Below are 14,718 nucleotides of genomic sequence, written 5' to 3'. Positions count from 1 at the left end.
TTCTCTGTTATTATGCAAGCTCCGTGTGAAATTTCAGTAGTGTTGTATCGAATTTTTGCATTCTTTACTTTATCGTTGGTATATTTGAATGCTCTGAACGTTGAAGCTAATCCCGAGTAAATGAGTCTGTAATCAAGGAACACAGCTTTGTCCAAGAATATCGTCCGGAATTTTACTACATACTACTAAGCATGAAAATAACGTCACGCGAAGTATTATGGCGTCTTAGTAAATCCAGCTAATGCTCAGACTACTGGCAAAGAAAAGTAGAAAAAAAAAAAAAAAAAAAAAAAAAAGGAAAAAGGAATGCTTGCGTAACAAAAATCAAAAACAGGAAGCTTGGTTTTCCTATGTCCTATGCCATACGAGTTATTTTTAGAGTTTGACAATCCACAAATAAACAAGGATTCAAATCGAAACGAAACATTCAGTGCAACATGTTTAACAAAAGATCTTTATTGTAGTAATTCTTCACGGAAAACGCTTTTCTCTTGCTTCCTTTCAAGAGATTTCAACTTGTCATTCTTGCTTCAGCTTGGCTTCCGGCTCCAGCTTTCCTTCTGCAGTTGTTGTCAGACCGGGAATGATTATCTTATCTTCTTTACCAATCCTTGAAGCGCATTTCAAATAAACCAAATATAGTGCCAAAAATCTTTGATTTGATGCATTCAATAGGGACAGTGCAATAATGCTGGGAATGAAGTTCTGAGCGATTTCTCTTCCAATATTAAACGTGACTGATATAAGCCAGATAGAGCCAATGCATCACAAGCTACCACTGAACAAACATTCTTTAAGTAACCGTAAATAATACGACAAGAAAAATAAAATGCTGATAGGAGCTTCAATTAGCGGTAATTCCTTAAAAGAACCGTAAAAATGAATGATTTAGCTGCGTAGGGGGAGGGGCGCGCGCACGCGTTATGGGTTTTGGCGGGAAATTTCCTGCAAAACCCTTTTTTGAGTGTTTTCTGTTATCCATACTTGGATCAATATAATTTTTAGAATTTTATTTAAAGATATAATAGAATATATAAAGGCTTTACTTTTAGGAGTGCGCGTTCGTCTCTCCCTTCAGCGATAGACGACTTTATTTACCAAGGGTTGCACTATTATGATAGCTATAAAGCTAATAAACTTGTGGCCCCCTCAGGGCTGAGCAGATAAAATCCTTCTGAAGCTGAGAGAAATACAAAACCTCTAAACACAATATAATCAGGTTGGCACCATGTGCCATTTCTGAGAAAATGTTCAATGAAATTCAAATTTCCAAGAACTGAAATAACACAGGAAGCCCAATCATTAATTTCGTTGGTATTCAGATCGTACTAAGGATTGTGATTCAGGAAAAAAAGTTTTAGCTTTTCACCATTAATAAACAGACTATGAATTCTGTTTTTGAGGACTTAGTAGGGGAAGGGATAGGAAATATTTGATTAGGAGTACCAAATCGAGTTACACTGGGTAGTCTGGGTAGCCTGTGTTGAGGGAGGCGTGGCTGGTGGTCACAGCCTTCTAGGAGTCTGTCTAGGGTCTAGAGCACGCAAAAACTATACTGATTTTACATGGTTTATTCTTACTCATTGGGAGTGTTTAATATAAAACCTTGGAACCATAGTCATCGTGTTGACCAAGTAGAATTAAACTCTAAATGTAAGATTTGCATTGATTGACACCTGCAATTGTATACGACGCTTGCATAATAAAACACAAATACACCACACTAAATTATACACTTACGTTTCTTCTCATACCTATTTAGGTATCATTATTAAACAATCCTCCGTTTCGACTCATTGAACTGGCATTCTAGAGAGCATTTTGAGTTATATAGATAATTATGGGGTTTTATGAATGAGAAGTATGTAAGTGATCATGAGCTAAAGTGTTCGTGAAGTTATTTCCGACAACGTCGGTCATTTGGTTGATAACATTGCTGATATTAGCCCAATGCCAAACCTGGCTTAGCTATAGACCGGCTGAAAACCTGGCATGTTTACTGGGCGAGGCGTGCTAAAAATAAAAATGATCTATCTACACAAACGCTTAATTTTAATAAAACTAAATCAAAGGTCAAATTTGATGTCTGGAAAGATTAGTTCCGAGTAAAAACAATATCTTTATGGCTTTGTGTTTTGGCGATAAATCGTTGTGTTGAAAATTGGCTTTTTATTAAATTCTTAATTTCTTGCAGCCCATTAAACTTCGATAAGTGTCCTTAATATATTTAACGAATTATTATATTTTTTTCTCCTTTATAAACTATTAACTTCATTTTAGAGAGCGCGGAAGGAAAAAAATAAATGGGAAGAGGAATAGTTTTTCAAATAAAACGGCACAGCTAAAGAAGTTGTGTGATTCTAGCTTTCGATTTATGCGTGATGAAGTTTAACTATTGTAATTTAGGAAATATTGAGTCATTTCTCATTATTTATTCTTGAAATGTCTTTTCATTTGGTTTGAGGAGTACTCGGAAGTGTGAAACTCGGGGGAGGTTCTAGCTCTTTCTGTTGTACAATTTAGGCTTTATGGTCACTGGTGATGACGCACCGTTTGAAACATCTTTGAGGCGTGGTCTTTTATTAATGAGACAGACGTACGGATTTGTTTTTATGGAGTTTGGTATCTTATTTATCGAAGACCTTAGATTTACAGCTGTAACTCTTTGAACTGATACAAGAAGTGAGAAATTTTCGAGTTTGAAACACGTGGTCTAGTTTAGTATGCCAAAGAATCCCGTGTATCGTTAGTAACACTTGAATGTGTATTGCGTTACAGCTGTATGTGTAAATACTTGAGGGTATTGCGTTACATATTGGGATGTTATTGTTATGTGAAAGTGGGATAAATATTGAAGAAATTAGCGGATAAAGTCGTAAACAGTTAAAATACATCGAAAAAGAGGTTAGAAAAAGCAACAAGCGAAAATGAAAGTCAAAAAGACGAAAAAGTACAAAATGAAATCAATGATAAGAATTCTCTTTTTATATATGTTCTATTATCATCACCATAGTTACACAAGGGCACAAAAAAGCTAAAAAGAAAATTAAAAGAGAAAAACCTACAGGAGTATCAGAAATATAAATTTGAAGCATTTCCCCGTATCATTGACACATAGAATAGGATAAGAGCCAAATCTAGATATTTATTACCGTATATTTTCGAAGGTCATTCAACGCGTCGAGAAATCAAAAATCACGCAAGGTTGTTGCAGTGTTCTTAAACACGGCAAACCAAAATAAAATACCTTGCTAAGTTTTTTAAATGAGCATTTTTAAAAGAATTCATGATCTGAACGCCCTAAGAGTTCTGTTACCGATCTTATTGGAGGCATTTTCTCGCGCAGTCACGCGAAACCTTATTCATTGATGGGGTAACTTTCTGTAAATACCTCTTGGCTCAGCCAATCACCAAGCTGATATTTCTGGACTGTATATTAATATTCATAACGCTTCTCACTAAATTATGGTCGAACGATTCGATCAGGACGACCATTCCACGTAGGTCTAGTACTTAGAAGTCGACTGGGATTTGAATGGTGAAAGATCAGCCCAAAATTAAGGTATGCAAGCGAATCGTCTGTAAAAGGAGCTTGTATTCGTGTTGATCATGTTCGGATTGTGGTTTTAAACTTGACAGGTCTGAGAAAACTCCCTCTCCATCGGCACAACGTGGCTCGCAAGTTAACCAAGTCTAAAGTTTTCGGTCGTTCGTTAGGTGAGGTTGTTTCTAATGGAGTTAAGCGTTAGCTACAACCATGTCTAGACCCTCTACGCCGTTAGGAAGAGCTCGAAGTCGCTCTGGAACGAGAAGTCCTGCCACTATAGCTGATCGGGCTGTCCATAAAATAGCCGGTAAGTCCTTCCTATGAACGTCTACTCGTTAGTTTTAAACACAAAAGCAAAATGTACGAATATTAAGGGAACAAGGAAAGGTTGAATAAAATCGAGGCCAAAGGATAGTATCATATTTTAGTACCTAAACAATTCCGTGAGCTGTGAAAGTCAATAATCTTTGTCACTGGCATCTCCTCTGGATGTTTTGAAGTCATTTTTGCCACCTGTCTGATTGATCTTGTTGAACGTAAAGCTAAATTCATCGAGCTTTGAGGAGTACAACTTAAGCAGTTCAGCTCTCGCAGACAGGAAGTGCCACAAAAAATCGCTGAATGAAAAATATCTTGATCCACAGCACCATAACATCTTAATAAGAAACACATTTTGTAATCAAGGAATTATAGCAGTAAACTTAACTACTATTCCAACACTTTAGGTTAGCTTATGTAAATTTTCAGTTTTTCGGACAACTTGAATGAACTTGATCGTGCCGGTAATACGATTTTCTATAATTTTGCTCATCGTATAAAGATCTTATTTAATTTTTGTATTTGATTTCTATAAAACCATCTTTCGTCAAATAGAGATTATCTTCAATGCTGAGTCTCACGACATCTTGGAAAAATTCGGAGTAAGTTACTCGATCATAAACCAGTTCCAAAATCATTCAATCTTCATGCTTTCGATACGCATGGAATATATATCAATGAACAAATTGTTTGTACAACAAACTATCTTGTTAGCAAAAATGCTCAATCACTTTAATTGAATGGGAAGTATTTTAAAGCTGAGATTTAAAACGGAAGAGGCTTGGAGTTTCTGTGACTTTAAAAGGTGTGGAGGCCACTAAATACGTATCTTGCCTCTCAAATTTCAAAGATATATGCGAACCCCAGTCATCGGCTTCACGGACTGTGCTTTTACCCTATGGCAAGTCTAGATCCATGTGCCAATAATTCACTCAATTCTTGCATATCATTTTAGTCGGTATTCTCTGGAGTAGAGTGGGTCGATTATACCCATGCTTTGAGAACATCAGCGTGATTGGAATACAGAAAGGGAGACTCCTATGTGCAAATTGCTGGACCTCCGTGCGAATCTAACTCAGTCTGCAATTTTATTTGGGAGTCACGAACTGTCGGCCATTAATAATAACTTTGCAAGTCGGATCTAAGAATGCCTAGACACGCCAGCCAGACAGCTTAATCTAGCTCAGCAAGACTTTGAAAAACACAAAATGGCGGAGTTCGCTCGCAAGGAGGGAATTTTGGAAGAGGCGTATGAAGACGACGAAGAAGCACAGCGAATGGTTGAGTTGAGACACAACCTACCAGGTTGGAGAATCGGAGCTTACTATTCACACTCGTCTCATTCAAAGTTCTTGTTATTCTAAAACCATCAAATGAGGGCTGTTGTTGTGTTATAAATATTTTATTGTGTTTATTAGACCTGTTTAAAAACTATTCTCAAGTCAGTTTATGGTTCTAATGCAGTCTAATGTCTAGATTTTGTCTCACTTTATAGTCTCCACTGATAACAGAACGACAAGAACAAAACTCTGCTACTGACTTTGCAAAGTTTTTCATTCATAATGCAGTCAAAGTCTTAGCTTTCTGCACAACTATTTTGCTAAAACTTCTTTCTCCATGTATTGAAGTTTCAAGGGCGATTTTTACTTATGCTTCAAAATTGACTGACAAAATCTAGCGAAGGATTCAATAACCTCTTTATTCTGTGCTCATATTTTTGGAGAATATCGTTGTCATGAATTTAGTAAGAGCTAAGAGCTGCCTTCGTTCATTTTGTGCAGATCATCGAGATGCTGTGCAGAAGAAGACGTTCACCAAATGGGTTAACAACAGACTACTGAAGGTAAGAGTTTACTCAAAAATACAAAATGTCCTCCAACGTCCTTAACTTGAATTCATGTATGCTTCATGGATAAGATTTGAGACAAAACTCCAGTATATATTTATACCAACTAAACAAGTTAGAACAATATGTGTTCAATATTAGCATCCTAAATTTACGTCTTGGATATAAAGAAAGTATTCAAAAACGTGTGCTGGTATTGTCAACTATTTAGTTAAGTACATAGTGAGATTTCTACAACAAACTATTGAAAATTTTAATTTAATTTTTCAAAATTTTCAAGTACAGACGGACTTTTAGTTCAATTAAGTATATTATATCTTTAACAGACCTCCGAATTACCAAGCTTACTTATTTATTTATTTTATTTTTCCATGCGAAAAGTTATGTTATATTTGCTATACCTAGCACTGAAATGGCTTCCCTTATAAGCTTTGTAAACAGCAGTTTCGAACGGCTTTTGAAAAATTTTATTTTTCGAAACCCTGAATTAATTTTCAGCGAGTAATTACCGTCATTATTTACTTAGAAGCAGAAAATATCAGTCATTTAGCACCTACTTTACCTCGCTTCAGACAATACTCAATAATTTTACTTTGTTCTGCGAATGTATTTTCGCCAAAAAAAGTCGACAAATTAGTCTAGTCCGTTTGGAATATTCTTGAGGAAAAATGTTGATGGCAGGAAGATGTTGTTTACTGTTGCATTTTGAAATACATACCAGGTTGATAAGCCTGGTAAAGTAAACAATATCTGGAAAAATAGAAATTTTTATGAAGTATTTGGTAAATATTCTCTCAAAATGAAGGAAAAAGTTGTAAAAATAATGGTTTGCAAAGAATGGTTATAAAATTTGATACTTATTTGGTAAAGATTATTTCAAAATGTACGAACAAATTGTAAAAATGGTTTTTCTCTTTAGTGGAAATTAGGAATATGTGATGTCACATAAAAAATAAAGTACCCTTGCTTTTGTGTTTAGTTACTGTACAAAAGCAGTAAACATGACATTAACTTGAGTGTTTTCCCCTACTTCCCTAACAGAAGGATTAAGTATAATAAGCTATATAACCAAAGGTTTAGACAATATTTGTATATTTAAAATCTACCTTTTTATCTCAGCTGGGGCTGTTTTTTTTTGTCTGCTCTGTCTGGTAGTTTACTATGATCAAAGGATTCAATTGTATGGATAATTTATGAAGTTTATAAAGTTTCTAAAGGTTTTTAAAGTTGAATAGAATAAATTACCTTTCCTGTACATTGAATTTTGACTTTGTACTGTAAGCCAAAAAAGAAATTACACAATTTCACCAGCGATTTTACTTCTTCCTAAAACAAATAATTCACATGCTGAATATACCACAATGCTTGAAAGGGGTTTTTTGATATCAACCAGAGTATTATCCATGCCTCATAGAATAATGTACTAAAATTTTCTTATCGATAGCCAAAAAAGTATAATTCCAATAGATATTATCACAGGCTATTGTGTCTCCTTTTACAGGTTAATCTTCATAGCCTTTGAAAACAATAGATAAATTAATTCTTTAAAAACAAGGCTCTCCATATAAATGAAGAATGGCAGTAGAAAAGGTGCTGCTATTAGACGCTTTGAGATTTATTTGGGAGTGTATTATATCATAGATTTATCTTTTGAATCAGATGTGCAGTAATCACCATAGCAACATAGATTCCTGTTTCCTATCTTATCCTTTGTCTAAAAGAATTAATCCTATGCTTTGGGAACTTTTGTAATTTAACCATGAAAACTATAAAATTGTTATCAGATATTTTGTATTTTAAAAATAAAATGCTTTTCCATGAAATAAAATGTTCCAAGAAAAATGATAAAAAGATTATTTTATGAAGAATTCAGTGTTTATATCACTTAGCTTGATTCAAAGCATTTTTTCCATTAGCTCCCACTGAATGCCTTTGTTTTTGACCAAGCTCTTTTAGTGCATTATAACAAAGTAGAATACTCAATTCTAAAAGAATAATAATAGTGTTTCAGATGTCTTGCAACACCTTTAAACATTTTTTTTTGATAGACCTCTACCTTTTAGCTTGGGGAGAATGTTTTCCAATTTAAGTTCAGGTGTCTTTCCTTAGAGTATTATTTCTTTGTTTAATGGTTGGTTGGCTGTCATGAAAAATGCTGTGAGAAATTAGCATTTAACTGGTGTTGTTGCTACATCTTGTTTTAGCTTTTAATTCAAGATGCAAAGTTAATTTCAACTCTTTATTCAAGAGACCTATTCCAAGCTTTCTTACCAGTCACTGCACTTTGAGTTAAATTATAGTACATTTGAAACTCATGCAATCGTATTATTTCTCCCCCTTCAAGCTTTAGGTAACCTTGGTGAGAGGACTGTCTATATTTTGTACAGCATCTTTGCATACATCATATTTATGGAGAAAAAATTATTCAGCTTGTCTCTGTAAAAGTAAGCGAACTTAAAAAATCTGAGCCCCAGTGCCCCCTCCTCTACACTAGTGACCAAGTATCCAAGTTGGATGCTGTTCTGACTTGCCTTGCTTTCACTGTGACATGCTGATTAATTTCATCTTCTATCATAATAAGCAAAATTATTCTATACTTGACGTTCTATATTTATGTCTTTTCCTTTTTTGCAGAGACGCATAAGAATCCTTGATTTGTACGAAGAACTTCGAGATGGAGAAAATTTGCTCCAGTTGCTGGAAGTTCTTTGTGGTGTTCAGTTGGTATGTTGATCAATATATCCATGATTCCTTGAGAATTCTTATGTTCATTGGCAATAATATAAAAGTATTGGCTTGATTGATAATCTAGCCCAAGCTTTTGCCAGTCTACGACATCCACAGGGACTAAATTGCCTTATTTCACTATGACGTCACTGCTTGTTTATGTGGGGGATAGAATCGCCAAATTCTATAGAAAATTCAACAAAATTTGCTCCTAGCGAAACAGTTTAATCTGAAATGGCCTGGTTTTCAGATATAATATGTGTTAATATGTACTAAAAAAATATTCTGAGAGTTTGCTGGCTATTCTACTTCTCTTCATGAATTGATACGGGTTTTAATTTGCATTGAATTCACCCCCTCCGATAACCATGATGACGTCATAGTGAAATAGGGCAATTAAGATGGATGTTTCAAAGTGGTGATTCACTGAGTGGTGGGCTGCAGTCAGGTTGTGGAGTAATAGTTGGTGGCAGCTCAAACGAAGCCTCAATAATCAACCTAAAAGATGCATGAAATTTATCCATTCCACATCCCAACCCCACTCCCCAACCCCATCCAGAATTTCCAATTTCCTCTGCCATGGGTTATGGATATTTTCTGGAACTCCACATTTTCTTTGAGATGTATGTTTAACATATTTTTGTTGTTTTATTAATTTTATATCATGAAATAATATCAATAAATTATTCCTTTCCATTATTCTTGTTACAGCCTCGAGAAAGAGGGCAGTTAAGATTTCATATGTTACAAAATGTTCAGACTGCTTTGGAATTTCTTGAGAGCAGAAATGTAAGTATTATGTGCTGTAAGTCATTGGATAATGGTATCAGGGCTTTACCTAAACATTTCATGAGTATAGACTGTGTGAGAACTAAATTTACCTGGGTAGTGGATTGCGTGACAGCCATGACAGGAAACTGGATTGTGTGACAACCATATGTTTCACAAGATAGTGTACTGTGACACCCACAAGGAACTAGCCCACTTTTCCATTAGATTCATGGGGATATTTCTCAGCAAGATATCTCTTTAACACATGCTTGGATCTCATTAAAAATTATTTAAATAAAAATCATCGAGAGTAGAAGGCTACGAAGCCATATGTTAAACAGCAGGTAGCATTATGTTAAACTAATCAGGAGGAGGATCCCTTGAAATAATGCTCAATATAATGGTCATTAATAATATATATATCACATTAATGTGCACACATATACATATTTGACAAATAAAACCACTTTTTCCGTGCTCAGTGCAGTAATGAAGAACACAGGAAGACAAAGGCACAAAAAAGTGTGAAGAAAAGCATAAGCTATATGCGAGTAATTCTCACACTTCTTGAGTGTTTTTGGCACTTGCTAAGTGCTTTATTACGTAATGGAGCGCGGAAGAAAGCTGTTTTTATTTGTTCTATTATGTAGAAAGAAAAATGGGTTATGTTTTATATACTGTTTTCTTACAATATAATAATAAGATATTTAAATGAATCCTTCAGAAGTTAATTTCTCATCAAACCTCCCACTTATATTTTCTTTTTTTTCTCCTTCGTTAATATTTCCCATTTCATTACCTGTTACCCATTTATGTGTTGTAATGTTTGTCTTCCCATTGTTGTATTTCTCTTTTCCCGTTTCTCCATTTTTGTCCTTAATTTTCCATTTTCATTTCTCTTTCATCAGATAAAGTTGGTGAACATTCGCAGTGATGATATAGTTGATGGTAATACAAAGCTAACCCTAGGATTGGTTTGGATAATCATTCTTCATTTCCAGGTAAATCTGAAGTTAAAATGCAGTGCAAATTACATGTTGATTGACTCAAAAATAAACTTCAAATTTTATTGATCCCTGAAAAAACACATGGACTGATCAAAGACAGCGCACAGCTAACTCACAGATTAAACCCTGAAACAACCTCTGGGCTGATCAAAGACAGCGCACAGCTAACTCACAGATTAAACCCTGGAACAACCTCTGGGCTGATCAAAGACAGGGCACAGCTATCTCATAGATTAAACCCTGAAACAACCTCTGGGCTGATCAAAGACAGGGCACAGCTATCTCATAGATTAAACCCTGAAACAACCTCTGGGCTGATCAAAGACAGGGCACAGCTATCTCATAGATTAAACCCTGAAACAACCTCTGGACTGATCAAAGACAAGCACAGTTTACTCACAGATTAAACCCTGGAACAACCTCTGGACTGATCTAAGACGGGCATAGATAACTCACAGATTAAACCCTGAAACAACCTCTTGGCTGATCAAGTTAATGTCATGGTGAACTCACAGATAGAACACTTAAAAACCTTTGGACTGATTAAAATCATGGCATCGATAACTCACAGATAGAATTGGAATTTTGCATGTTAGGTTTTGCAGTGGGAGGCAACTAGAGGAAAACCCTTGAATCAAGGGAAAGACCTAACAATCTTAATTCACATGTCCGTGATGCCGAGACCAGAAATTGAACCCACAAGCCAGATCTCCAATTATTTGACCAAAGAAAGCCTTCTGTCTTATGGCTGCATCCAGAATGCTTTTGGTGTTGTCTGCTCTCGTTCTGTTCATGACCTGTTTGGGTTTTCAAGTTTTAGCATTAAAGTTAATATAAACTTATTATGACTAAGAAATAAATATTTAACCAATATTTGTATTTATTACAGATATCTGATCTGGATGTTGAAGTGGCTGGTAAGAAGGTCGAAGAGTTGACTCCAAAAGATGCTCTCTTGGTGTGGGCACAAAAAGTCACACAGGGGTAGGTATATTTAATACCTTGGCACATCGATAAAATAGACCTATAGTAACAGTTTTAACAGGGGAGGGGAGGGGGAAGGCCCCTTTGTTAATCTAAGGACATTATTTAAGTGTCAACTTAGCAGAATGAGTACAAATGATCATCCTCATTTGTTTATATCTTATAGATATCCTAAAGTGGAAATTAAAGACTTTAGTTCGTCTTGGAGAGATGGTTTTGCATTTAATGCGATAATCCACAGATACAGGTACCAATTTTTGCTTTTAACGTTTGCAAATCTCCTAGAATTATGCAACGTTAATCATTATTAAAATAAAGACTATATCTTTTAGACTGTTACTGAACCGTTTTTTTTTTCTTCTCAGGCCAGATCTAGTGGATTTTTCCAAGTTAAATAAGACCTCTCCCGAGGCTAACGTTGAGTATGCATTCCATGTCGCCGAGAAAGAGCTTCATCTTCCCCGTTTGCTCGAAGGTATTTTATGGATAATTATATGATAAATAATAATACAAACTTTGAGTTGATCTACAAGAGTTTTGATTAAGGACCTTTCATTTTTTATCAGGGAGGGAGGGCTGTGGAATTCATTTCGGTAAACCCTACAATAAATCTTAACCCTCTCTTCACTATTGCATTGTTTTCTATTTATTGGAAAAGTGCTTTTTGAGCTGGAATATATTCTTCTGTATTTTTTATCTATATTTTGGGAAGAATAAGCGCCAAATTCAAGTTTAGGCTGGCTGAAATCAAATGCTATAACTATGACAACTAGCAAGAGAATGTGAACTTAACAAGTTATGTTATGTCTGTAGTTCCTCCTAACTTCGAGAACAGTTCTTTATCTCCGGGTTTAAGCAGAAGTCTCCTTCAGGTGAGGCATAAGAAAGGAAGTAGGACAATTGAAATTGCTGAAAAAAGATTGGATCTGCAAGTTTCACATATCAACTCTTTAGCTATATTTTTCCAGGATTTATTTCATATAAGCTTATTCTTCATTTTTTCTCATGACTTATTCATGTTCCTCTATCTTCCCCATTAATTAATATATTAATCTTTTTTGTTTTCAGTCTGGTCAAACTGGCTCTCAAGCAAATTTACAGCCACAGTCATCTTCAACTACAATGTAGGTAGCAGAGGCTGAGAGCTTACTGTGTTGTTGCACCAAAGTTGTGCAATGAACTTCCTCTTCATATAAGAATGGAGAGCAGTTTGGAGCTTTTAAGATAAATCTCGAATTTTTCTTTTTGCATGAGATGCGCTGTACCATGGCCACCCAAGGAATGTTTTGACCATGCCGTTAAATCCTAGCTTTCCCTCCAAGTACTGGTGTTTCCATCAATTATAAAAATACTTTTCACAAAAGTGTCCAGTGTTTAGCCAGCAAAGGGACCAAAATAGGCATCACCTAGGCAAATTCCAACCCATTCATATACGTTTTTGTTGCAAACTGTACAAAATGATTTTAAATATTTGAGGTCATGCTCTTTAAGTTCACATACAGATGCACAAATCTGTCGCTGTCTGATTGGCTAACTAGTAAAAAGATAAGTTTGATGGCCATGGTATGGCATGTCTTATTGTTAATATAGTAGATGCTGCTACGATATACTTCTATATTTTACGGAGGGACTTTTTTTCTTTTTTTTTTTTTTTTTAATCTATTCATTTTTATTTATAATTTAAAAAATATACATGAATTTATTGATTTTTACCCAAGTTCCCTCTTGGATAAGTCATGTATGCCTGAGTCAGTGGTACTGACTATGCAGTGTTTTTTTGAATAGACTATATATAGACACATTAAATTGCCATTTTATATTTGTAGATCAACAGAAACCTTTAATTTCCCTGACGAAGACACCAAAAATGTCAATGATCCAAATCAAGAATGGGCTGTATTAAACAAGTACCTTCAAGATAAAGAACTTTTGCAAGTCATAAATTCATGGTTGTTGCTAATAGCTGGTCAGGAGGAGCTGCCTTATAATCCTTACCCTACTTTAGTGTGGTATGCAAGAAGGCAGGCTGAGAGGTGAGTAGAAGTACAAATAACAATAAATAAAAAACCCTAAAATAGAAAAAAAATGCATTTTGAAAAATAAATTATACAAATTATAATTATTGATGTGATCATATGATTTTATTGGTTCATTTTATGTTGAATAATTATTATGCTAACAACATGAAAAGGCAGACTTGAATAAAAAGGTTTTAAGAGAAGTTTTGAACAATGTTAATGATGATGTACTGTAGTAAGTAAGGAAGAAGGAAGAGTGTTCCAGAGTTCAAGTGCAGATACAGTAAAACATCGACCACCATAGGAATCTAGGCAATAGACAGTTTTCTTTAGTAGTAGGTTTATATAGGGAAATCAAGTTGAACCAAAAGATAGGATGGGAAGCTTGACTATTTAGCAACTTGAAAGTTAAGAGCAAAACATTGAAATTAATTCATTCAGCAACAGGTAACCAATGTAGATTCAGTTTTATTGAACCTCTGAGCTAATCTGTGAAAATGCACAGCTACGTAACTCACAGATTCAATTTCTAGCATATTACATATTGCAGAGGGGCAAAAACCAGAGATTAACCAGCCTTCAAATCAATTGAGTCAAGAACTAACGAACTCTACTACTCACACTCATCCCAAGTCTGAGAATAAAACTTGTGCCCCGGAGGTGAAAGAAGAGTACACTATACTACCATGACACTTGATTCCAATACATGGGCAAATAAATCCAAGGAGGAATATCTGGGGAGATCAGAATTTCCAAATTTTTTATGCTTTATTTTTGTGGTAATGTCGTAGGAATTAGCAAGCATTTGTTGTTGTCGTTGTTGTTTTATTCTCTTTACTTTTAATCACTTCAGTTTTATTTCCTTTGTTTTTATCCTTTAGGTTTATTCCTTTTTTTCTTGTATTTTTTCCCTACAGGTTTCATCTGTTTTTTGAGGAAGAAGACACCATTTTACAAAAACTAGGTATAGTATGATTGCCTTGGGCTGAATGATTTTCCATTTTAGACCACATGTCATTCTCTTCAAATAAATAACAGATTTTCTCTTATGTCCTGATTTATTCTTATCAGATTGTTCTGCATATAATGTTGGAGATCATGTTGCAAGAACACATGAAGAGCCTGCTCGATGGGGTCTTCCTCCACTCCTCAAAGCTGTCAACACGAAAGCCTTGGAGAAATTCGATTGGTTGCTTACATCAATTCCCTCAGATGTATCTCATCTTGATACCAGAGATGCTAAAGTAAGAATATTGAAAATTTATTAAAGTAAATTTTTAGCATCTATAATTATATTGAAATTTCAATGAATAGTTTTGCTTTTTTTTTTTAGTACATTGTACAATTTCTTTGTATTGTTCGAGTCTCATATATGTGCATCTTTCACCTGGCATTTAACAAAGGAATTGGATTTCTTTAAATTTGAAAAATTGAATATATCTTTGATATTTATTTGTAGGCTGTAGAAATGTTTGCTGAATTGGTACTGAGTGCACGTCA

At 34.8% G+C, this 14,718-nt stretch overlaps 1 protein-coding gene across 1 annotated transcript; it reads left to right on the top strand.

Moving 5' to 3' along the window:
* Positions 1-3,463: 3,463 nt before the first annotated feature.
* On the top strand, positions 3,464-11,626 carry LOC148909991 (spectrin beta chain, erythrocytic-like). Its single transcript, XM_089033158.1, has 7 exons — positions 3,464-3,562; positions 3,640-3,854; positions 5,647-5,708; positions 8,346-8,435; positions 9,150-9,227; positions 11,367-11,447; positions 11,566-11,626. Exons 2-6 carry the CDS (start codon positions 3,758-3,760, stop codon positions 11,373-11,375), a joined length of 336 nt encoding a protein of 111 aa, XP_088889284.1. The 5' UTR covers positions 3,464-3,562; positions 3,640-3,757; the 3' UTR covers positions 11,376-11,447; positions 11,566-11,626.
* The last annotated feature ends 3,092 nt before the right edge of the window (positions 11,627-14,718 follow it).

Source organism: Actinia tenebrosa, unplaced genomic scaffold (genome assembly GCF_029948245.1).
Source record: "Actinia tenebrosa isolate PJP-AT-01 unplaced genomic scaffold, QUT_ActTen_1.0 PGA_scaffold1__47_contigs__length_23844297, whole genome shotgun sequence".
Classification (NCBI taxonomy): domain Eukaryota; kingdom Metazoa; phylum Cnidaria; class Anthozoa; order Actiniaria; family Actiniidae; genus Actinia; species Actinia tenebrosa.
The sequence above is the reverse complement of the archived record's forward strand: the minus strand, read 5'-3'. Positions and strand labels throughout refer to the sequence as shown.

Coding starts and splice junctions, on each gene's coding strand:
- LOC148909991 (XM_089033158.1), top strand. CDS start 3,758: ATGTCTAGACCCTCTACGCCGTTAGGAAGAGCTCGAAGTCGCTCTGGA. Junction 5,709..8,345: donor TTAACAACAGACTACTGAAG/GTAAGAGTTTAC, acceptor CCTTTTTTGCAG/AGACGCATAAGAATCCTTGA. Junction 8,436..9,149: donor TTCTTTGTGGTGTTCAGTTG/GTATGTTGATCA, acceptor TTCTTGTTACAG/CCTCGAGAAAGAGGGCAGTT.